This window comes from Zonotrichia albicollis, chromosome Z, assembly GCF_047830755.1.
Source record: "Zonotrichia albicollis isolate bZonAlb1 chromosome Z, bZonAlb1.hap1, whole genome shotgun sequence".
Lineage (NCBI taxonomy): Eukaryota > Metazoa > Chordata > Aves > Passeriformes > Passerellidae > Zonotrichia > Zonotrichia albicollis.
This window is the reverse complement of record NC_133860.1, coordinates 46,610,091-46,636,199: the sequence shown is the minus strand read 5'-3', so window position 1 is coordinate 46,636,199 and position 26,109 is coordinate 46,610,091. Positions and strand designations below refer to the sequence as shown.

The window sequence follows — 26,109 nt, the reverse complement described above, 5'->3', positions numbered from 1 at the left end:
GCGAGTTTTGCCCGCCGCGCGCGTTTCTGCTACCTTGCCGGCCGGGACCGCCGCCGCCCCTGGCCCTGAGTCAAGCAAAGCCGCGCGAAAACACGTATCCCTTGCTTTTTCTTCACCTGCGCTCCCCGCCTGCTCCGCTGCAGCCTGGCTTCCCTGCTCCGTTGCCGCGGCACCGCGAGAAAGCGCGCCCCCCGGTCCCCTCTCCCCGCCCTGTTCCCCCCCCTCTGTTCCTGAGTCCTCCATGCTCTCTGGGGTTTTTGGACGTTTTGGGACCGGGTATTTTAATAATATTTCTCACTCTCTTTCTTCGAGAGCCTTTTCCCCCTGGCTTCTTAAGGCCAGAGCTAACTTTTTTCCGGAGTCTTGCTCCCCCCCTCTTAAGGCCCCCCCCCAGATGTCTGCTGCATCTGTTGGGTTACTTCTTCCTGGCCTTTTAAGGCCAGAGCTAATTTTTTTTTTTTTCCTGGAGTCATGCTCCTCCCCCCCCCAGATGTCTGCTGCGTCTGGAGGTTTTCCTTCCTGGCCTTTTAAGGCCAGAACTAATTTTTTTTTGTGTATGTTTGTGTCACACCTTATAAGGCGGACAAAATTTCCCGTTGTTCCTGGGAGAGTGTGCCCCCCATGTTCTTATTTTCAGGCTTTCTTACCAAATCTATCGTCAGAGCAGTCTGGAGGTCTCGGTCTCTGTCCAGCAGATCACGAGAGGTAGTCCCAGGGCGCCTTCTGGTTCCAGTCCAGGCTGTTCTGCTACGAATTGTCTTCGGCAGAAACTGAGAGGTGGATTCCTCAGTGACTGCTGTTTTTTGCAGTCTCTGTTGGCTTTTTGTTTTCTTCTTCTCTCTGGTCTTCAGGGCTTTGAGGGTGCCCCCCCCGAAAGGTTGTGGTGGTGGTGCCCGCCAGGGAACACCAAGTGTCCGGTTATCTCGGCTGTTTGAGGGGCATGGAAAGGCCCGGGGTGGCCTTGGGGCAGCCCGCGTATCGAAGGACGAGAAGAGGCTTCAGTTCTTCTTTCTGTTTTTATGTTTATTAATTGTTTATCTAAAAGATGTTCTTTCAGCCGAACAGAGATCTGCTCAGCAGTCAGCCATGGGCACACTGTGCCGTCCCCCGGACCACCACGTATCTTTATACCCATTGTTACGTGTACAATATTTATCATTTTTCCCCAATACCATCTATTCTTATAACTCGGTGCACTCTCAGTAATAACCAATCCAAAGGTGCCACCGTGGCCAAAGAAGATGGAGGAGAAGAGGAAGAAGAAGGAGGACAGGACACACCCCAATTCCTCCATCTTACTCCTCCAAACCCCCCTGTACATAAATCCTAAACCCTGTGTCTCACCCTCTAATTAGCTAATCTCTTCGCCATTCACCCCGGTGAAGTCCTCTTATCTTCATAAAGGTGTCGTCTCCCGTGTAGGGTCAAAGTCCTGCCACCAGACACTTCTGGCAACATTCCAGGAGTCCCGAGCCCCCCAAGGTGGTCTCGGTGGCTCAGCATCTCAGGACTGAGATCTTGAGATCCGACATTTAGTTAAATTAACAAAACTAAGTAATACTTGAAAACATTGTGATGATAATTTAACAAAAACATTTCTAGTACAGTTATTTTATGCTCAGATTTTGCTGCACTGAAGAAAACAAAAATTTAGAAACTAAACCATTCAAAAATTATTAATCTGGCCGCCCCAAATGAACAATATGGACTCTACTCTTTCGTCTCAATATATTTGTTATGCATCTTCTTCCTTTAACTTAGATGCGATGTTCATTTGCACGTTGAAGTTTTCTCTTTTCTCTCAAACAATATTCACTAAGGTGAAATATATTTAGCCATTGGCTGCTTCCCTCATAAAGCGCTCTACAGTTCAAGGTTCTACACTGACTGATAGTGCAATCCCTGCCTTCTGATCTAAAACAAGAAGAAAATCAGTTTGCAGCATCAACTCTCCTTTCATACAGATGAGATACATTGAAAGTCTACCAAGTCTCATCCATAATCCCATCCCACTGACTGCTCACTAACCATTTCACCATGCTCAAATTGACAAGGATTTTGATCTTAATTTTCCTCTTTTTAAGTAATCTGATAGCAAGGGATAAACATTTAGTATATCTCCCTTATGTCTATGTTGCTTACCTGCTCTTGTAATGCCTATGCTGTCATTAAAATCATCATAAAAAAGGGCTGAGTCACATATATCTGGAAATACTGGAACAAATGTTTGTAATTTACAAAAAGCTGTCTAGGACAGCACAAAGTTCTGAATTATACAAATGTTTCATCAGCAAGTACCCCTCTGACACCTGCTTGTATGTTAGTAACAATTACTCAGCTGTATAAACAAGGAAATCATCCAAACAGACTGAAAAACAGCACCCAAAAAACTAAACTGTATTAGGAAACACATCACTTCATTAAAGACATTGAGAAACTAGAGCAAGTCCAGAACATAGCTGGTGAAGTATCTGAAGAGTAAGTCCTATGAAGAGCGGCTGAGGGAGCCAAGATTGGAGAAAAGGAGAGGAGACCTTATCACTCTCTACAACTCCTTGAAAGAAGGTCTTAGTGAAGTGAGGTCAGCCTCTTCTCCTAATGTTTAAGGAAAGACTGGACGTGGCACTCAGTGCCATGGTCTGGTTGACAAGGTGATGTTTGGTCAAGGGTTGGACTAGATTGTCTCAGAGGTCTTTTTTTAACCTAAATAATTCTGTGATTCTGGCAGGAATGGCAGACGCATTCAGCAAACCTTCATCTCCTACATTTTCCACTTACCTAACAAATCACATCCAGGAGAGAGCTGCAAATTCTCAATTTCTATTTAAAAGCTATACTATTTCTACTTGCTATAATGAGATCATTTTTACCATGACTAGTTAAAGAACTAGATGGGATTACTGCAAATAGAAAACTCCTAAGGGAAAAAGAGACATGACAGTTATCTCAAAGGCAACTTTCATAGTGACCACAGTATTTTTCAGATAGATGGGGTATCTTGAAACTACGGTGAACTGGAAAGTGCCCAGGCATTATAAGCAGTTCTGAATATGCTGAGTCTACACTGCAAACTGTGTTACGGCAGCAAAATTATGCAGCCAGCAGGTATCAGTTATAAAAAGCAAATGCCTCTCACAAGGACAGAAATACTCTTTCCATGATGGTCAAAAAGCAAAATGCTCAGAACCAAAAGGACATCTGTGATATAAGTCAAGCCTTCTTAGTCACAGACCTGGAATTTCTCCAAAATCATGTAAGTGCTAGTCTACTGCAAGACTGCAATTCCTCTATCATCAAGGAATTTATTTTTAATACTGTAGAAGAAAACCAAAAAGCTATAGACTGGATGGCTAGCTGAATATCATACAGTATCAGGCAACATGAATTTTTCTGCTGCTTGTTCTGCTCTCTTTCTCCAGCCATCACTTCTATGTTGTCTTAACACTGAAAGATAATGTAGATGGACACTTTCTATTAAGGAGATTACAAACTTGAGACACCAGGAAAAAGACTAAGATTCCTATATATTATCTCTTCCTCAGAATAAGAAGTTCTTAAAAAAAAAGTTTGTATTTGCAATGGCTTCTTTATTTATAGTCAAGCTGATGTAAACTTGACTCAAGAACATGTCTCCTACTATTGCTCTGATGTGAAAAAAGCAGAAGAATATGTAACTTTCAAATACAGGATATTTTCTGCAGCCTCCACTTGTGTTCATATGCCCTTATATCTGACCAGTTTCATAAAATTAAATTTTCTGAACTATGAAGTTAACATATTCATTACTCATTTTATGAGCTCTGTGACAATCTATGTATGATTTTGTTATGAAACCTTCTCACACAGTCCCTTCCTTCTCTGCTGAAAAAGCAGACAGTAACACTGACTCTCCCCCAAGAGAATTTTCTGTCATAGTGTCACTCTGTAAAAGATAGGCTACTGGACAAATTGGAAGATGATGTAGGCTGCAGTGCCATCCTTATGATGTTGACATTGCTTTAAGATTTATATTTGTCAGACTTGGACAGTGCAGTCTCTCAGCTTGCCAAGTGCCCTGCTGTGATAAGGTGTAAGGAATAAGTAAGCTGCTTAAGTTCAGAGCTGACAAGACAGATGTAATGCTTGCTGGTAATGAAAACAAGACACAGTTATTCCTGAAGACCACACGGTTAAACATATTGGATGTGCCTAGCAAATGATCTCACATCACTACATGTACATGTAAAAATAAGTCACTTCTCCAGAAACAAAATGGTGTTGTCTGTCATTCAGGGCATTTAAGAGACTCAACTCTACTGAAAGCTAGGGCAGCTGTCTAAGAGACCATACCTTCTCCTGGTAACAGAGGGTTCCCAAACAAAACAGTAGCATGAAATAAATTAAATGTTTAAAAAGCTGCACAGGAAAAAAGGCAGGACAAATCACTAGTCTCTAAAAGACTGTGCCATTTTTCCACCAATAAAACTTTATCTAAAATTGATACCTTATCCTTTTTCTTGGAAATTGCATATATAGAAAGCTCACAGAGAACTACTTCAGCTAATGGAAAAAAAAAGTAACCCCAGGCAGCAGCTCAGCTATCTTTTTTTTTTTTCCTTTTTAAAACGAACATTAACTTGAGTTACTTTAAATCCCCAGAATTTGCTGTGCAAATCAACTTACTACTTTCTTCAGCATCTCCTTACAAATATTACTTCAAATAGCAGCCAGCTTCCTAAAGAAAAACCAGTATCTGTTCTTGAAGACAAGTTCTCAAGCTTATAACCTGAACTGGACCTTTTACCCTTCAAGGAACAGGTCTCACAGTAATGTTTCAAGGATCACCACACATATGCCTTGTGGCAGAGAATTTTAAGTGAGGGAAACAACAGGAAAAAATTAGTTTAAAGTACTAAAAATCCAAACTGCTGAAAGCTAAAAATTCTCATTGAACCAAGTTTTGAACTATTTCCAATTATTTCCAAGTAATTAATTTATCAATTACTCATCATTCTATCCTTAAAATATGTCAGATCTATGACATGGCATGCAGCATAAGTAACAAGCAGAAGGAGCTAGAAGTGACTGTGCAAATGGAAAGCTATGATCTAATCACAAATGCTGAAATTTTGTGAGACAAATCACATGACTGGAGCATTCCAATTAACAACTACAAACTGTTCAGAAGGGACAGGCAAGGAAAGGGGGGCAGACAATTTTCCCTCTTCTTGGACTTGATTGCACAAACTCATCTTTGAAAAACAGTGATGAACAGGTCAAGAGCTTGTGGTTGAAAATCAGAAGCCAAGCCAATAAATAAAATCTCATGGCTTGTGTTTATTGCCCATCACTCAATTGAGGGAACCCTGTTGACAAAACTTTCCTAGTTAACCTGCAGGGAGCATCACTCTGGCAGGTTCTGATCCAGCTGCAGGGACTTGTCAGGACACTCCCTGCCATCTGCTACAAAAGCAGCTCGGCAGGATGGAAGCAGTCCAGGAGACTCCTGGGCAGCATCAAGGGTAATTTCTTACCCCAGGTGTCAGAGAAGCGCTACTGCACCTGCTGCTTACTGACACAGATTAACTAACTGGAGAGGTCAGGATCAGGGGCAGTCTGGGCTCAAGTGGTCATGCCCTGGTGGAATTCATGATCTCAGGGATTTGGGGCCAAAGAAAGGTTGAAGTTACTACTCTGAATTTTAGAAGCCTGAACTTGTAGTTATTTTAGGAATTAAAATAATGGGATGGGACCCTCTGGAAAATTGCACTTGGGGAAAAAGGAACAGAACTGTCAGATCTTTAAGGATATTTTTCTTAGAACCCGAGATCTCTCCATTTCCACCACTGAGCATTCAGGCAGGGAAGGCAGGAGACCAGCATAGCTCAGTAAAGATGTCCTGGACAAAGTGAAATACAAGAAGGAAAAGCACTGGACATGGAATCAGGGATGGCATCCTGGAAAGAAAAGAGAAGTGCAGTCTTGTTGTGGAGGGACGGGATTAGGAAAGCTAAGATATAGCTGGAACTGAATTTGGCAAGGGATACAAAGAATAGTAAAAATGGCTTCTATAGGCATGTTGGTCAGAAATGGAAGATTAAAGAAAATGTGAGGTACTCAATAATTTTGTTTGCCGCAGTGTTCATTAGTAATCACTCTTCCCACATCTCTGAAATCCCTGAATCTCAAGACAGGAACTGGGGAATTGAAGTCATTCCCAGTGAACCAGCAGATGAGGTTCAAGACCACCAGGGGAACCTGAACAAGTCCATAGGACTGAGATGCATCCCAGTGTCCTAATAAAATTGGCTGATTTAGTTGCCAAGCCACTCTCCATCATATCTGAAAAGTCATGGCAATCAGGGAAAGTGCCCACTGACTGGATGAAAGAGAATATTACCCTTTTTAAAAGGCATATTTATAACAGAAAATATTTTTCCATAATCTTGCATCACCTTTGTATCCAGGTGTGCTGAGCATCACTGCAATTATTGCTAGTTGGGTTTATGACACCATAAAGTTGTATTATTCAATCTTTTAGAAATTTACTTTTTTATTATATGCAAGTTTAAAGCAGTTTTGAATAAATTTTGCTGTGCTACTGACTACACATTTTTTAAAACCATACAGTTCCTCACAATGTTTTTTTTAATTTCTTGGAAGTCCCCACTGTTTCATATCCACCTTTAAACAGTTAGGTTTGGAGAGAATCTTCAAAAACCATCTAGCTGCAGCGCCATGGCCACTCGACCAGTTTGCTCAAAGCCCCCATACAACCTGATCTTGAACACTTTCAATGATGAGGCACCCACAAGTTCTGTGGGCAGCCTGCTCCAGCATTATACCATTATATAAAGTGGTATAACTTTTAGTGTAATAAAAAAGGTCTTCCTTGTATTCCATCTATATCTACCTTCTTTTAGTATAAAACACTTGCTGGTAGTCCTGTCACAGCAGGTCTTGGTAAAAAAAATGTTTCCCTGTCTTTCTGAGAAGTTCCTTCTAAGTATTAAGAAGCCTCAGTAAGTTTTCACCAGAGCTTTCTCTTCTCCAGGCTGAAAAGCTTCAGCCTTCTCAGCCTGTCTTCATAGCAGAGGTGCTCCAGCCCTTTGATCATTTTTGTCTTGGACCTATTTTAACAGGTCCATTATTTTTTTCTTGTGCTGGAAAACCCCAGAATTGGATGAACTATTCCAGCGGGGAGTACTCTCACAAAAGTGGAGTAGAGGGACAAAGGCCCCTGTCTCGATTTGCTGGCATGCTGCGTTTCATTTAGCCTAGGATGCACTTGGCTTGTTGGCTTTTTGGGTTGCAAATGCACGTTGACAGCTTGCGTCCACCTTTATCCCCTGTACTCCCAAGTCATTCTCTGCAGGGCTGCTGTCTAGCTATTCATCTATCAGCTTGTATTGATATTTGGGATTGTCCCTAGCCTGAACAGAGATGTGATACAAAATTACGGAAGAATTGTGCAGTTTTAATTTATCTTTAAACCATTACAATCACTATTAAAAAAAACCCCCATGCACATAACTCGTGCATATCAGAGATAAATCTTCCTGGATTCTGGTGTCTGCAAATTCTTTTCTTACAGATATAAACCTGGTACCAGTTTTCTTTTTCCAGATTTGTAATTTCTGCATATACTGGACACAGTTAATCCTTGACAGCTACTACATTTTTAACAGCAGACATGTTTATGCCTCTTTCTGCTCATGTCTTCAGACATTATTTATAGTAATGCATTTCTAACATTTGCCATATCTTTCATAAGACTTGATAGTACCATACCACTGCAAGATACAAACTTGACAGTTTGCAATAGGATCTGCATGTTATTCTGACAGTAAGTACTATACAGCCAGCAAACTATATTCTTCTAATATCCTTATTAAAAATCCAATGAATGCTGTGACCAAATGATATATAGTAAATTCTATTTTGCACATGATTGCAATGAGTCACTACATTTTTAATACATTAAATATTGCAGTAAGCAACTATTGCATTATTTTTAGTTTAACACTTTTTGAAGTAAAGTATATTACTAAAAGCTATTTCATAAACCGTTATAACGCAATTTGGAAATATCTTAAAATCTGGCACAAGATTTCTGTCTATTTTGATCCCACTGCCTGTGAATGTGTGCAATGATCTAGTTAATACATGACTGCATCTATGGCATAACGATTCTACTCAATGGCCCTTTCAGCAATATTTTTGGAAACACTGAGAAGTAATCAATACTTCTTTGTATTACCAGAAACGCATAGCAACACTGATATACATCATTGCAAGTGCTTCTCTACTTTTCCACAAACACAGCTGCAACAGCTCTACTAGCCCACTGTAGTTTAACAAATGAATTTCATTACAAATTAGAACAGATTAGATGAGCACTGTCCTAAAATGTCTTTAATCCTTTTTAATCATTGAAACAGAATGACACACAGGAGAATATGTGCCCATTCTTTTAAAAGCTCATACAAATTTTTTGCTTTGAATCCATTCTTCAGTGCCATACCACAGAGAAATCTCTGTATTTTTAGAATTGATGTACCTTTCAATACTATAATCTTCAGCTTTCAAGCTCACTATTATTTGCCTTCAGGTGCAAATTTTAAAGTGTACAGCCTTCTAAAAAATCTTTATGGTTTCAGCCAGATTCTGAAAGGCTTGTAGATCAGTCATCATCACACTAGATTTCTTTTCAAAATAATGTTCTTCAGTCAGAGTACACTTGTGGTTATACTCGGTTCACTTGTCAAATACAAATCTGAGGTCATCAAAAGCTTCAGGGCAACTTCAGCTATTCCAAAACTCATTTTCTACCTCTATTTTGTTGGAGAAATAGTATTTCAAGTATAAAAATAATAGAAAACTCTAAAGGTAGAGAAAAAAAGGCATTGCATCTGCACGTTTCAGTACAGCATTGCAGCAATTGCCTATAAAGACAAAGTCAATCCAATATCCAAGCATTTTACAACATAAAAAATACCAAAAGAAGATAAGGTATTTCACTATGAAGTTGATATATATTCTATTGAAATCATTATTTTAGAGCTGACATCTCAAAATACGTAGGTGTAAGAAGAGATGCTAATGAATCTATTTAGGTATTTCTGTTGTAATTGATGAAATATTTAAACACTCTTACTTACAAGGTCTACATTCATTATAAGTCACATGCCTGGCAAGGCTGAATGACACTAGGCTCAATATTCCTGTTGGCTTGAATTCCTTGGCCATATACTAACTAAAGCAAGGGCTTTTATTTAATTCCAGTTTTAAGTCCCATCTTTTAATAAAAATAGAAAAACAAACAAGAGAGCACTTTCTTTCAAAGGCTGATTTGATATTTGAGAGGTCAGTCTGAATTTTTTATCTCCAGAGATTTTTTGTGCAGCTATAATTCATATTTATAATTAGAGCTGAGTAATTAACACTCTTTTGAAAACAGAGATGATCTAGGTACTTGGGGAAAAGCTTTTCTCTTCCCAAAGTAAAATTGAATTTTATCATTGACTTTGATGCACAAAGAAATCCAGTTTGTTTCCTATGACCCAAAGCCCCATACACATAAATAGTCAAGGAAAAATGGAATTTTAAAAGTGTAAGCACACACCAAGCTTCTCTTGGAGACTAAAGGCAAATGGAACAAGGCAAAAATAAATTAAATAAAACTAAACTCAGCTGAAAGCCTAAGCTTTGTCTGCTTTGGGTAAATTGTTTGATGCTGTTTAACAGCATTGGGATGGAAGCTGACACCACACTCATTCACAACATGAATTCTACAAATTACATACTTCCTCCAACTTGTCATTAGCTACAACTCTGCCTTTACATTTACACAAATTTCAAGTGGTGCCCCTGCATCCCATCACTTCTCAGTACCTTTGCCTCTCTTTTATCTGCTCCTAATATTTTCACTGTGATTAGAAGTACTTAAGTTGGCATTTGTATTTCCTGTTTTCACACTAGCTTATGTCTGATATTAAACTTGGAGACCACTGGAAGAGAAAACCAGCTGAACTATGTGTCCACAAAACAGCTAGAATACTGTAGTTTATGGAAAATATTGGTTTATAATGTTTGATATGGTGTGGTATATCCCTTCTGCCATTTCTTTGTAGAACCTGTACTTAAATGTCCATATTCAACGTATTTATTTCCTAGCTTGGTAATGACAAATTGTCATTTCATGTGGCTATATGAACTCAAAGTGCCTGATGGATATGAACATCATAAAATGAAGAAAAATAGCCTGACTCTCTGACAAAAGGAGACCAGGATAATCTCATTTCTCCATTCAAATATATTCGGGGGGGAAAAAAACAAACAAAAAAGAGAAAATACATAATCACAGACTTACTGTGGAGAAACTACAGGTTACAGCATCTTTGTGGCACGCAACACTGAGGTTGCCTAGGAGGTCTTTTGCTTTCACGTGAGAAGTCAGCTGAAGTCCAACAATATCATGGGTTTATACCCCTAAAACAGAAGTGATTTCACCCAAGTGTATCGCATTCTTTTCTTCCCCTATGGAAAAAAACCCAGCTAAATATTCTATTCATTTAGTCTACTTGCATTCAGGAAAAATTTTCAAAATATGCAATGTTTAATGAAAATTTCACTGTCATGTAAGTTTTCAGCAGTGCTAGTACATGACACATAACCTACTGACAAAGCTAGAGAAATATAAAAACACTGGCATGCTGTAACAACCCAATAACTTGCCATGTGAAACAGTTGAATAAAACAATTTTAAAGCTATAAACTACTATTAGTATGATAAAAATGCTGAGTTTTACTCTGGAAGAAATTAGTACATCTTGAACATTTAATAGCAGAAAGACTGACAGGAAACACTGATTTCAACCCAAAACCTCTAGCAAATTCAATTTAACTGCAATCTCTACATCTACTAGCTAAGCAATAAAAACAAAGCCTACCAATATGTTCATATTTACACAGATGTTTTTTAATTTGTATTAAAATTTAAAAAATTGGCTTTTTACTTCCTTTGCTGTTCCTTTGTAGATGTTACATTAAAGAAAATGTCTGGTTCTCCTCTACAGATCTCTGAAAATAGTAGATATTCTGCTTATTTGGGTTTCTTGCTACTTCTTACTACTTTAGGGAGGAGGAACAGGGAGGACAAGGATAGAAAATGTTTCAAACAACTAGAACCATTTGCTCCTACAGTCTAATATCTAATTTTGGTATGGCTGCATGCTAGTATTTATTCTATTCCTTTATATTTTTTTTCCATTATGTTTTGCTCATTAAAAAAAAAATTTTTTAGGAAATTTAGGAAATACATCCTAAATTTTGCCTTTGCTCTGGTAGCCTCTGGCTTGAATGGTGGAGAGAGATGAAGAAAGGTGTCCTTCATCTATTCAACAGGATAACTGTGAAGCTGGAATTAGCTGCTGAAGAACAGCACTGACAGTCCCTACAATTTCAAAAGACAAAACTGACCTGCATCAATTGCTCACATATTCCCAGGAGTGAAAAACTCACTCTGCTTTTACAGAAATTTACAGCTAGACAGATGGTATCAATTGTCTACTCTCAGATACAGAGCAAATGGTAATGGAAAGGAATGAAAGGTAAGTATGCAGTGGGGTTGACTGGTGGAAAGAAGAGGTAGGAATTTTTAGAGAAAGAATACACTTGGATATAATCTCTGTGATTCCCCTGAGGAAAAATATACAGTGCCAGTGGGTATGAGAGCTTCTTACTCTGTAGCATCAGCAGCCAGGAAGAGAAGACTAACTTAAATATCATGTTTGAATTGAGGACAATGTGGCAAATATATACAAGGCTAGAATACACACAGAGGACTATTGGCAGCAAACTCTTTAGAGAAGTAGGAACCCCGTGTTTCAGGAAACAAGAGAAGTATGTTACAAGAGGTATTTAATATACTGTGATTTAGAGAAAATAAAAGTATCCATGCAATTCTACTACGTATACGTATACGTATATGTATATGTATATGTATACATACAGGCCTACACACACATATTTGTTTTTATTTTTAAAATACAGAATAACATCATATCATATGAAGTCAATCAGCAAACATAGTTTAGCTAGGGTATTTACTCTGAAACAGAGCAGAGTGAAATCATCAGATGCAGTAATTGCAACAAAATCAAAATCTAAAGGCAGAAAGCCTGCTAGTGGTTTTAGGGCAGATTTTTTTCTTTCTGCTCCTTTACCCAAGAAGCATTGGTCCATTGGCATTACATTATTACAGAGCCTTTTGAAATGGCTGACCTGCATACTCCCCTTAAATTAATATAAATCCAATTATTTCATTATAAATTTAATGTCAGAAATTAAATCTTGAAATAATACAGTATAATGAGGTAACCGGTATTCTGGTGCTTCCTTCCCTCACAGAAAGGCAACTTCTACCTACAGCACTACTACATTTATGACTGTTATAAAGTACCCTGTCTCTCATTTCACCTGCATTCAGTTGAGTTCCTTCTGCACAACATTCATTCCACACAAATATACAAATTCTTTTTCTTTAAAAAACAATGTTAAGGAAGGCAAGCACTCTATTTCTAAACTTTTATATATTTGCAGGACACCATAGGCTTACATACAGCTGTACATAATACAAGTGGTTAAAAGCCATTTTATGTTGAAGAAAGCATCAGGAACTGAAAAAGTATTAAAGACTAAAAGCAATATTCTATCCACTGAAGGAAAAACAGAAGAAAATCTAAAAATTACTCAACAGTTCATAACTGATTAATATAATTTCTCCATATTTAGCAGAAAAAACATAGGTTTTAAAGTCACATAATTTCAGAAACACTGGCTCCAAATTAATTCAATGCTTTTCCAAAAGGCTCCTGTTAGTCTTCCAGTGTGTAAATCATGGACAGTCTACAGAATACATTTCAACATCTGATGAATGGATGAATGAATGAATGAATTTAAATCCAGTTGGTGGCCAGTCACAAGTGCTGTTCCCCAAGAATCAGGGCCACTTCTCTTTAATATCTTTATGACCTGGCCAAGGGGATCAAGTGTACCCCCAGTCAGTTTGCAGATGACACCAAGCTGGGTGGGAGTGCTGACCTGCTGGAGGGCAGGAAGGCTCTGCAGAGGGATCTGGACAGGCTGGATCATGGCTGGGCCCAGTGGTGAGAGGTTCAACAAGGCCCAGTGCTGGGTCCCGCCCATGACCTGACCAGGTGGCCAAGAAGGCCAAAGGCATCCTGGCCTGTGCCAGCAATGGTGTGGCCAGCAGGAGCAGAGCAGGGATTGTCCCTCTGTATTTGGTACTAGTGAAACTGCACTTTGAAACTTATGATCCAAGAAGAATATTGAGGTGTTCAAGTATGGCCAGAGAAGTGCAGCAAATCTAGGGAAGGGCCTGGAGTACAAGTCCTGTGAGGAGTGGCTGAGGAAGTTCTGAAAAGACGGCTAAGGAGGAACCTTATCATTCTCTACAACTGCCTGAAACGAGGGTGTGGTAGCCTCTTCTGCCAAGTAAAAAACAGTAGGACAAGACATAATGTCCTCAAACTGTCCCAGAGGAGGTTAGGTTCAATAGTAGGAGAAATTTCTTTACTGAAAGGCTGGTTAAGCTTTGGAACAGGAAATAGGAAACTCCCCAGGAAAGCTGGATGATGTCACCATCCCTGGTAACGGTCAGATATGGCAGACTGAGATGAGGCGTGCCCAGTGGGCTTTGTGCTATTCAGTCAAAGGCTGGACTTGATGATCTTGGAGGTCGTTTCCAACAATCTTTCCATGATTTCTGTGTTTTGAACACTTGAATTAGGAATTTTCAAGTCACCTTATGTTTTTATGTTATATATCTATATACTCTTTACATACATATTTTGAATTATTTTTAAAAGGACATGTGAAAACCAATTTTTTTTAAATTCTGAACAAAAAATCGAAACAGATTACCACTTTAAGGACAGGCTATCAATCTTAAAGCACTCCAAGCTGCATTTCTACATTTAAACATACAGCTACAAAAACAAAAAAATAATTAATGGAATAAAAGGGAATTAAAATATAGAGTGAAAATATTATTAGTTCAAAATAAGTGAGTACAAGATAAGGTACACCAAGAATCACATTGGAAACAGTGTGGGATGATCCAGGAAATTTACACTTCCTCTAAGAATCTGAAAAGGCCATTAAGCACTTTCTATCTGACAACATTACCGTCATGCACACATTGACAGATGAAGTAATTACAATATAACATAGCAAAAACCCACATTTTGCAATTGTGCATATCCTGTTCTAGAGTATATCAGTGCTCCTCAATGACACTCTTTAATGTGTGATTTAGTGTATGCGTATTTTTCAATACCCTGACGGCAGAGATATCATGTAACAAACAGACCATGCATCCTTTCACCTTCACAAATAGTCAAGGTAAAAATCAATAATAAAAAGACCTCACAAATATGTACTGTTTTATTCTCTGCCTTTTTAAGTTTCATCACCAATACAACAGCAAAAAATGAAACTTTCACAGTTGATACTGGTAAGTTTGTTACTCTTCTCCAGGGCAAGAACACCTTTGAACTACATTTAATAGAGCACCAAAGACTGTTACCACTGTGAATGAACTGTCACTATGTTTCAAAAGGCCCATCTCAGTAAAACCCTTGTTATTTATTTCTTACCTTAAACACGGCTTACTGCTCTTTACCTGTTCATCACAATTCAGATTTTTAATACAGTCAAATACTGGAACACCATAATAGCAATGCATATATGGAGCATGTATTAATATACTACTCACCAATTTTAATCTTTGCAAGGGTATTCTGCTAGTGTCTATCGGAGCACGCTCTGTGACATTACCAAATCTGACTTCTGGGATGGCAATTGCACATATTACATGTGCCCACCTGTGAAAAGTGGCAAGTCAAAAATACCACAAAAAAACCTCATAGAAATACAAGTGCTGAAGTTGTTGCTTGCTGCATATTTGGCTTTTGCTTTTGGTTTGGTTTTCTTAAACATACCCATCTGTGGTTACTTCCTTATTAGGCTTTCCTAAGCTTCATTAACACATTTTAACAAACTTTGCAACACTAGCACTTTGTGTCAATAAACTTTCAGACTGCGATTTTATTGCAACAAGTTTTAAGCATGTTTTACTTTTTATTTAAGAAAGAAGTTTTTGCAGGTGTGCTATTCAGGTACATATGTAAACACCACACTACTTAATTCATGCGTAATTTATCATCTACAGCATTTATTAGTCATTATTAACACTACTCAGACCTGAGAAACTATTCTTACACAACAAACGTGCTTACAATCAATCATGTATCTATCAAAATGCAAAAGGAAATGCAAATGTTATCAAGGCCTTCTGTCTACACACACAAAGGCATCCAAGCAGCAAAGTGAGCAAGCCACCAGCCCAACATGAACTGGATCTCCTTTGGTAGCAAAAGCACTTGCAAGCGCCTAGGGCCAGTGTTACATTCAAGACTTCAATGGAACGTCCGGAGGTTTGTCAGATGATACCACATGCTTCCTATATGCATCAGAAAGCACTCCAAATCCTCCCCATACATGAATTTCAAAATAACAAAGCTAAAAGAAACTTTAAAAAGCCTGAAATTAATATTGAAACTGTGTATTTCATGAAGCACAAGAGAGGCTAACAACACTTTTATTATCAAAGAGCAGCCTTCTGAGGCTACTTCTAGAATCTTTCTGGGATAGACAATAAGTTACTTCTAAAATGTTTTTGGGGCAGACAAGAATTCAGTTATTTCCTGAATAAAGGAAAACATTTCCATTTTTTTACTCATATTTGCCTTATTTCCTGTCATTTACTGTATGTCTGTTTTCATTACCCCACTTGCTCTGTTTCTGTAAGCTCTGAATGCCTGCCTCACTCCACTTCTTGTACATTTTGAAGCAACACACATTACACGAGCATCTTAACAGATTAACAGGAATGTGGGCTGAAGCAGAAGGATATGAAGGGTGATGCAGAAAACAAAAATAAAATTCTCTTTCCTGCACTAGCGCAGGAATATTTCAATAAGTCATCTTTGACAAAAACATCTGCAAAAGTATAATATGACACACAGGGACCAAACAAACTCCTGTCATGTGATTTTAAAGTTGTATTGGTCGAAGTGTGAAATAAGACCTGTACATAAAGATGACATACCAATTAGCAAGTTATACAGTTCAGCCCAAATAAAAACAGATAAATCTTGGCAGACTCATCCTTTTATTATGGTGACAGTTTCTTCATGTTTTAACTTACATGAAGTTTCTTCATGTTTTAACTTACATGAAATTTTTAGAAAAAATATTTTTTGTAATAGCTGTTTTCTTCTAATTGTCCACCTGCTAAACCACACTGTCGTACCATCTAAGCTTTATGAGACAGAAAAGCTATAAATAAAATGCCTCTTCAATCAACCTTCAATTAAACATTTATCCTCTGATATCTCTCAACCTAACAGACTCAAAACAATTCCTGTGTCTGCTGAAAAGAAGAAATATCAGTCTTCCTATACAGCAAACTGCTTACTGCATGCACACATACCAGTCTGATCCATTAGCTTTTAAAAGTATGACATGCTCTTCCTGTATCTCTAATTAGTATGTAGAGAGTAAAGAAGGAGCAAAGGAGAATGCACGTTAGATTTTACAGCTGTTGGAGAAAAAAGGTTAAATTGTAACATACTTTTTTGAAAACTCAAAATTTTGAAATGAAAACTAATGCTGAAAGACAGATCAAAAACTCTACAATGTGTAACAACTGTAAGGTGGTGTTACAGAAACAGTAAAAACAAAAGTTCAACTGGTTTTACAGAAATCCCATTTCACAAATCCATTAAACTAACCTAGAGTAATAGAATGTAAACCCAAAAACCTTATATATAATTATACAAGAAAAGTGATTTTATGCAAACCTCTGTGCATTCTCCTCACAATATATCTTATGAGACATTTCAAAAAAATTTATATTGATATACAAAGAAAGATATACATATTTTTAAAGATGCAACATGGAAACTAAGCTACCAGCAGCAAATATCAAAAGGGCATAATAAATTCTACTCAGATAATATTTTTGTAATTCTTTTTGTATTTATCAAGTAAAGGAAGTAAGAAATTAAAGGAAATTTAAAGCGGAACTAAAAATCAGCTGAGAACTTTAATGTACTGGCAAAAATCTCCATTAAAATACCTACAATAATAATATTTTCTGAAGGTAAGATATGGCCTGAGTTAAAAAACTTTCTCCTAACTGGACAAGAGTCATGAAATCAACTGCAAACCACTGAAACATACATTCTTTCCACCTCCTTTTCCTGGTAAGAGAAAAAAAATGCCATACCTAGATCATGTCTTAGCACTGCATTCCAAAGCACAAAAGAAAGAGGTCTACACAATATTGCTAAGCTACTAAGATGAGCTAATTAATTACGAAATTATTCAAAATGCATGTAAGACTATTCTACTACAGGGCTTGAAAAATCATTAAGCTGCAACATTTTCCACTTTAGCAAGGGTTACTTGCTATAGTTTCTATCAGCCAGATACAGTAATAGCATGATGTCAGCAACAAAACTATTTTTGACAATGTGTGACAGAAGTGTGTTTGAAAAAAACAAACAAACTTCAGAATTGAAAATTATTTCAACCTGATTAAAAATAATTCTTTGAAAATACTGGGTTTAGAAGTTCAAAAGTATTGTATTGTAATTTTCAGGAGCAAAGAAAATACACTTTGCTGTTTGATAAGACATGCAAACAATGTTAAATGACCTCTCTCATTTACTTTATTTGCAAAAAGGCCAGCAGATTAAAATTTGGAATGAGCAAGCATTTGCAAATACTAAAACAAATGTACATTTTACTATCTAACTATTTAACAAAATGCCAGCGCCACATTTCAACAGAAATAAGATTTAGCTTAAAGAGACACGGTCAAATAACTCAGGTTGCAAATGCTTTGCACCTGGGAATGGACAGGAAATAAAGTTAAAAATAAGCACATACAGGTCCTGAAGAACATAATACTTACTTTTTATCAGTAGTCTGCTTTAATGCACCACCTCTCAAATTGCAGAGACAACATTCCTAAAATAAAAACAGAGTAGAAAAAGTGAGTTTTAACGATGGTTTACAAATCAGTTCTATTCATCTGATCTTGAGGATAAAGCAAACTGCTAAAGCAATTAATTACTGGGTTACATACGGCCACTTACAAGCACAGCATTTCCTTACAGAGAAAGAAAAGGATATAGTAACAAAAAAAGAACTCGTACAACCAAAAGAAAAAGGTATTTGAGTATTACTTACAGATGAAGGGATTTAATGACTTCGAAATGTAATAAAAAGCCCAAACAAAATCAACACAAAAAAAAAAAAGTCCCCAACACTTTTAATCAGTACTGCTGTAGAAAGACTGGAAACTGCCACACATTTTACAAAGGTAAAACAAAGTACTATGGCACATAATGAGTTTAACAGACGTTACTGAGAAACTGACCCATAAGCTATTGATCTAGCTTAAATCTTTTCTTTCTTCTTCTTTTTCCTGCAGTATACCTCCACTGCTTTGATCTTCATTACAACTCCATCTCTTTCAGGGCACTCAGCAAGGTGTTCAGCAGTCCCCAGATAACACGCTAAAAAACACGGCTTTTCCTATCTCTACTTAAAACTGAGCTTTTGAACAGATACACTCTTTTCGTCTTTCCAACCCCTCACTCCTCCTCTTCAGTCTCCTTCATTTCTGAATCTATTCTTTCCTTTAATTCTCTTTTATATCTCTTATCCCTTGAAAGGAGCTGATGAAAAAGTGTTTTGACCATAGCTATTCTTCTTCCCAGCTGTTTTTCTAAAAGAAAGAACGTACAAATAGAGTCAAGATCTTCTGTGACAGTATACCTATATGAGACCGTGTATTTTGAACCCCTTCACTTATGTTGCCCTTGCAGGACAAACAAGCAAATCAAACAAAAACACAAACAAAGCAAAACACAAAAAACCTTTCTGCTATACTCCAGTCTGATCTTATCTTAAAAATAATGAGGACTACAAATGACTGTAAGAAATTTATTTGAATGATATATTACATTTCCCATGAAAAACATCTTTCATAACCACAGAAAAACTCTTTCCTGTGACAATTGGATCCTCTTTACTATCCAAGCACAAAATTTTTGCTTTACCAACCAAACTATGAAAAACAGAACATCCTCTTATGGAGCACCCTTTTAACTACTGAATATTATTGCAGAGTTTTATGGAAGAGAATTGAGGTTCATTATTCTATCGACAACAACCTCAGGATGGGACCTAATATGTTCCAGATCACATTTTCCTTTCTAGAAGTATATGTTGACTAATAAATCAGGGAACCCAAAGGCTCAAAACTACACCACTTCCAGTAAAGTTGGTTTTTTTTCTCTGGGCTTGCAATAGTAGCCAATCAGAAAAACAGCATATTGCAATAAAACTCTGGTTCGGAGAGATCCCTGCACCCCTTCCACGGACCAGGTCACCCCACATCTGACAGACCAGTTCTTCTCCTTCCCTGAACACTTGTGCAGTGTGGTGGACATCAGCACCAACTCCAGCAGAGCCCAGCAGGCATCAGGAGGAGGCAGTGGGTGGTGGCACTGATGCCTCATGAGTGGGTATTTATCTGCCACTAGAGCAACTCCAAAAGCCCCTGCTTTCCCAGGAAGCTTCTCTCTGGCCACCATCTCTCTTACCCTTTGTCTCCCAGATGGTGTGGTTGACTGACTGCGGGGTAGAAAGCTCATGCCATTCTCCCCGTGTCTTTCAAGCCACACAGGCATCCTGGAGGGCACCATCTTGTAAATGCTATTTCCACCACTTTGGGTCTCTTTTTGTTTCCTGGGGTTTCAGGAGATTAGTAATTTTGTATCTAGTGATTATTTAATTTTTTTTTGTTTGTTGCTGTTTTGCTTTTTAGTAAACTGTTATTTTTTCACCTAACGTTTACTCACATATGTTCCTTATGCGTGGAAAGGGGTTGGTAAGAGGAGGTAATTAATTTTAGAGTGTCCAGCTCCTTAAACTGTCTTAAGCCAAGACAGCAGTTCTGCAGAGCATGAACTTTCACGATTTATAGATAGAGTAATATCTGCAGACTGGGGAAAAGAGCATAAGTCTAACTCATCAAAAATCCGTGCAGGGAGAAACTTCCATTCTCTGCTTTCAAATGTGAAAGTTCAGGGGATTCCTCACAAATTCTTGCTAACCTGAGCACCTTCTTAACATTGGCCACAAAAATACTTTAACTCTGCTTTGCAAAACAAAGAGTGCATTTGCTCCTATTTTAAGAGCTTTGACATTCTTACGCCACTTAAAAATTTGTTATTTGACAAATGATAACATTTTTCTGCTTCTAATGGATATTTTTCACTTTTACAAAAAACTTTCATCAGGTCATCTGCTATGGAACTTACTAATGTAGCCAGACTGAGAATCCAAGGCCCTAAGGAAATTTTACAAATAAATTTTACAAAGAAATTAAGGTAAAACCGCACAGAAAGAGACAGAAGTCATATATTTACCTACCAACCACAGAGCTTTGACATTAGGCTAAAAATAAAAAAAAAAAATAGAGGGAAAATTAAATGGAGGAGAGCAGCTCAAGGAAAAGATAAGGTGGCTCTGAATATCCTCATTAGAAGCTTTAAAAAATTACCCTTATGCAGGACCTATAGAGCCAAATATTATGTCCTCTACAGAAACACCTGTATGTATCTTTGGTGAGCAGAAAGTGTTGGTGGGTACTTGTTCACCATCTGCTGGAAACAGACTATAAACAATTAGATCCCTAAGAACTAGTCAAGTTCACCAGTGTTTATAACAAAACTGTGTGGGTAGGAACACAGGTTTAAAACCCATTAAAACTATTTGCTTATTATGTCTGCATTGCAATATATTTTCCTATATACAGGTGACATGGCTATTGGCTTAACCTGACTCAATATACTACAATTAATGAAACTCAGAGAACCTGACATTTACAGAGACTAATATTCCTAACAAATGTATACATGCCATGGGTGGCAGTGAAATAGCATGTGAACTAGTAACTACTACCCATGTTATTATCCATGAAGGACATAGACCTGCTGAGGTCATCCAGCGCTCCAAAAACATCTCTCCTATGAAGACAGGCTGAGAGAGCTGTTCAGCCTGGAGAAAAGTAGAGAAGGCTTTGGGAAGACCTCAATGTGGCCTCAGAATACTTTAAGTGGGCTTATAAAAAAGATGGGGAAAAACATTTTATAAGGAGAAATGGTTTTAAACACAGATGAGACATAAGGAAAAGTTTTTAACACTAAGGATAGTCAAACACCAGACCAGATTGCCTGGAGAGGCAGTGGATGCCCCATCCCTGGAAACATTCAAGGTCAGGTCACACAGGGCTCTGAGCAAACTGGTCTAATTGAGAATGTCCCTGCTTATGGCAGGGAATTTGGACTAAATACCCTTTAAAGGTCCCTTCCAACACAAACCCTTCTATGATTCTCTGGTTCTGTGTTCTCAAAAAGAAAGAGCATGTCTGTGCATCCCTGTCTACCTGCTGTCAGCCTATTATGTAAAAATCAGAAAAAGAATGTATTTCATTATAAAGCATCACTTTAGAAGGTATCCAATCTCTTATTCATTATTACTTTACAAATCCTTTAAACAAGTAATTTTGTCATTCGTATTTGCATTAAATAATAATTTCATAAGCATATTATTTTATAGGTATCTAAATTAAATCTTAGACCATTTTAAATTGCTCATCTCCTTAAAAAATCTCCATAACATTCTAGAATTACAAGAAGGCTTTTTCTCTTACAGTACCTGTATAAAGTAAGATATCTCCATATCCATATTTAATTCACAAGTTTTATACAGTAACATTCCTTTTATCTTTCAGCTTTTTTGTGGAAATGATGCTTTTTTTCATAACAATACATATCATATTCACTATTTCTGGAGTAAATGTTTCCCCATTTTTCCCAAAAAAACCCATTTCTTCAACCATCAACCCTAATCTCACTTCTCTGCTTCAATCACTTCAAGAAACTGGCAGAAAAACCTCAAGTCAGTGTGAATTAACCATGCTTCCTTTGGTACATTCATCCAAAAGATGGATAACCTTTTTTGGAAGGGTATGTCGCTACTCAGGCAAAGCTGCATATTAATTTTTGTTGCATGGATAAATATTATGCAAAACCCAAGCCTGTTTACACTCATTTATATTTTAAAATGAATACAGTTGCTTATCTTTGGGTATTTTTTAGTGTCTGCCAGAATTCAGTCATATTCACAGTAACACTTATAAAAACCAGTTTTCATACTTCCATATTCCCATACCTACTTCATTAGCAATAGCTGCCTCCATACGAGACAGGAAGCTGTCTGACACAGCAAGGCAGTAGAATTCTGCCAAGTCATAGCAGAGGAATATATATTCAGTCATCTAATAGTTATTTTTATTGAAAACTATGATTATGCACCACACAATCCTCTTTCTTGTTAAACTGCTATTTCTTCTTTGCTAAGGTCCTGTAAATTACAATAGCATCTCCATATAATTACACTTACCCAGTTAAATGAAAAAGAAACTCAAGCTTATGTCAGTGGAAGACAGCGTAAAATAAAATATATGTTTCTCTTAATAAATTGTGACTGACACATTTTCAAAAATTTCCTCTTAAAATGTAGCTTCCATAAGCAACCTAATAATCTCTTGCAGCTCTTTGGCATCCATGCCATTAGGGAGCTTTTAATTTAAACTAGCAAGCAGATACCCTGCTTAAGTCTTCTCCTTTCTACTTTATACATGATAAACATCAAAAGCCCCATATTGTCCCTTTCTTTTTTTGCCATTTTCCATCTATAGATCCTTAGTTGGTTAAACAACCACTATTTTTCCACGTAAGTGACTTCATCTGTGGCCATGTTCTCCCTTCTGAAATGTAATGAGAAGAGATCTTCAGTGATGTCAGGGAAAATATATTTCATTTTTATCCCACATCTGGGGAGATGTGCTTACACAGCCATGACTTGTGTAGCACATGGATAATAATCTCCAAGATCTTTTCTACAGCAGCAGCTGACATCACTGCTCCACAATCCTTTGTCTGTATTCTAGCTTCAGTATCTTTACAATTTTCTCTAGTTATATCTTGTTTTCCAAGTTATCTCAGTAATTTATTAATATCTTGTTCATTTCTGATTGCTCTTACTTCACAGGCCTCACTAAAAATAAGCTGAAAGTTTGTCTTCAGCTAACATCTTCTGCTACAGCTTCTGCAAAAGGGATAACCCTGCAGGCTGGTCAAGGCAATAAAAAGACTGTGTACTGTTTGACAGATGCAACTGGAAAAATGAGACTTGGAAAAGAGTATGGCTTGGTACTTCAATAAGAAGGTAGTTGCTATTAAAGGAAACTAGTAGCAGATTCAAAACAAAGAAAGAAACCAAAAAAAACCAGAAAGATTCTTCACACAGTATGTGTCTGTTTGCCAGATGTGGGAGCGAAAATTTTACAGTAGTTGAGAAAGAATCTGCCTAAGTTAATGAAAAAGAAATCCAACAAAGTTACTTTCTACTAAGGAAAGATACTGCCTTTGGCTAAGACAATTTCTTATTTCCACATCGTAGGAGATTGAGAAAGCATTATGAATGCCTGCTCAAGACACATATTCTTCATCAGGTATTAATTTCTTGCTGTGAACGAGGTAATAACAGACCAGAACAGACTTTAGTTTAATTCTTCTAACACATCTTACTGCTCTACATAATCTGCAGTTTTAAACATTCATATGCAGAAACACTACCTAGATATTAAGGAAAATCCAAATGCTTGGCACTAAGCACACAGTGAAATATATATTACATGTCATATATATTTAATTTTTCCAATCTGTGATCCCAAAAAACAAACAAACAAACAAAAAAAAGCTTTACTAATATATTATTATCATTCAGTTAATAAGCTGTTACGGTAACTTTATTGCCACAGTTTTATTTAGCAGTGATTTTACCTGAAGTAATATTTTCAAGCAGCTTCAATACATTTTGTATAGTTATTTGAAGCACTGCATTGGAAAGAACATTAAAGATCATCTAGGCCAACTCCCCTGCAATAGGCAGGGACACCTTCCCAGGCCAGGTTACTCAGAGCCCCATCCAACTGGCTTTGCACACTTCCAGGGACAGGGCATTCACCACTTTTCTGGGAAGCCTCAAGGTAAAGAACTTCTTTCTTATATCTAACCTAAACCTTTGGACAATTTAAAGTCACTACTCCTTGATAATGTCTTAAGCAGCAATTAGGACACTACCTATTCAGTAAGTAATGTACTCCCACCATTTTTTTATCAGCTCAAGCCAATTGACTTCAACTAGCATCTAAAAACCTAAGAGAAGTGGTTAGGAAAGGTTTTGGGCTTGGTTTTTTCCCCGAAATATTTTTAATAAGAGGTCAAAACAGTTTCAAGAGTCAAGTGCTCCAAAGATAAGTCACAATAATACCAATTTACTAGTCTCCTCTAAAAACAACAAATCAAAACGGGTATCTAATCTTCAACTCTGCTACAGCTAGGTCAAATAGATAAAAATTGTTGGGCTTTGGCTGTTAAACATATTTTGTTTTCTTCAAGCCATTCTGTTTAGCTTTATAGATAGAAACCTTTGAACTGAAAATAGATATCATTAGTCTTCCATCTCTTTTCTCCATTGCATTGTAATGCCCAAGGTCACACTCCTAGTACTATTAACACAGATGTGCATTTGGATATGGCATTGCTACATTTTATCCATCTCCTTTTCCCAGTTTATTCATAATTGTGTCTATATTTATCCTTGTGTAAAGAGAAATGGGTTGGTGCTTCTCTTGAAAATGTTGTTTTCAGCTATGGTCCACTAATGAATATGCTAATTTTTCTACACCAAGGGAATCATTTTCACTTGGAAAATAGCTTTTGAAATTACTGAATTCCAATTCAAAGTCCACTACTGTATCCACTTTGAGCTATTACCTTCAGAGACAAATTTCTTTTTTTCAGTGACAAAATATTTGTAAAAAATAATAAACTTCAGAAAAATTCATCTAACAAATCTTTATCTAACAAAAGATTCAGATTTTATTTGTTTATCTAACAAAAGATTCAGATTCAGTTTCCTGACAAGGAGCACCACTCTTATCAGAGTTGCTAGATGCCACCAGTATAAGCCACAACCTTCATTTGTATTTTAAGTGATTAAAGTTCACACTGATTATGGAGGCTGAGTAACTCCTTGAAAGAGACACCAACCACAGGCTAATATCTATTTAACATGTAGAAAGATCTTTGGCTACAAGCTTAAAGTATGTTCTTGAAAATAGAAGGTGGCCGTGCTTCTTTTTATGGATGAACATTTTACTCTTGCAGTTGCATCCAAGTCTGTTCAAGACATACACCTTCGGAAATTTAAAGTTTACAAATCATCAGCTACTTAATTTCCACATTTTAGTAACCTAATCCTGCAAACAATCAGTCTGCCCTGCCCTTGACTTAGGGATAGTCAACAATTTTCTTGCAGTTGCAGCTCCCTTATTATAGTAATGTAAAGAAACAGTATAAAGAGCAAGTAGTGCTTCACTACACTGTCCATAGGATTATTAACAGTGATCTCTAACACCACAAAGAGCGGGAGAGAGCTGGCTAGGATAAGAAGACTTCAAAATGACAGGGAAGGGGGGGTTGAGATGGAAAATGGGAATATGGAGACAATTCCATAGCCAGAGAAGGAATGAGAACTGAGGCTGAGACTGAAATTAGAATCAAAACATTCATTCAGGTAACAGGAAAAAAAACTCACACAACTTGACAGGGGTGGGTACTATGTGTCCTTTCTCCCTAGAATGTACATATATGAAGTAACAAACATCCATAAATCTATTATAGCCAGATTTTCCTGTCCAGTAGTTTTTTTTATTAACAATATTCAAATGCATCTAAAGCTTGGTAGAAAAATCAGTTTGAAAATTAAGACACTGTATCACCGACTCACACGTATTGATTTAATTTTGGCAGACAGCAGGCTCTGAAAACA

At 37.3% G+C, this 26,109-nt stretch overlaps 1 protein-coding gene across 11 annotated transcripts in view; it reads right to left on the bottom strand.

Moving 5' to 3' along the window:
• KDM4C (lysine demethylase 4C) overlaps positions 1–26,109 on the bottom strand; it is a 246,689-nt gene that overhangs the window by 66,204 nt on the left and 154,376 nt on the right. For 7 of the 11 annotated variants that reach the window (XR_012578316.1, XR_012578317.1, XM_074533711.1 and 4 more), the window contains 2 exons: positions 18,047–18,102; positions 14,780–14,888 (listed from right to left, as the gene is read on the bottom strand). Coding sequence is in view for 7 of the 11 variants with exons in the window: in XM_074533711.1 (XP_074389812.1) it covers positions 14,780–14,888; positions 18,047–18,102 (165 nt within the window). In the remaining 4 variants the exon portion in view is untranslated. Of the gene's footprint in view, positions 1–10,351; positions 10,519–10,703; positions 13,769–14,779; positions 14,889–18,046; positions 18,103–26,109 lie in introns of those variants that run through there. The other 4 variants (XR_012578318.1, XM_074533718.1, XM_074533717.1 and 1 more) reach the window with 4 other exon arrangements.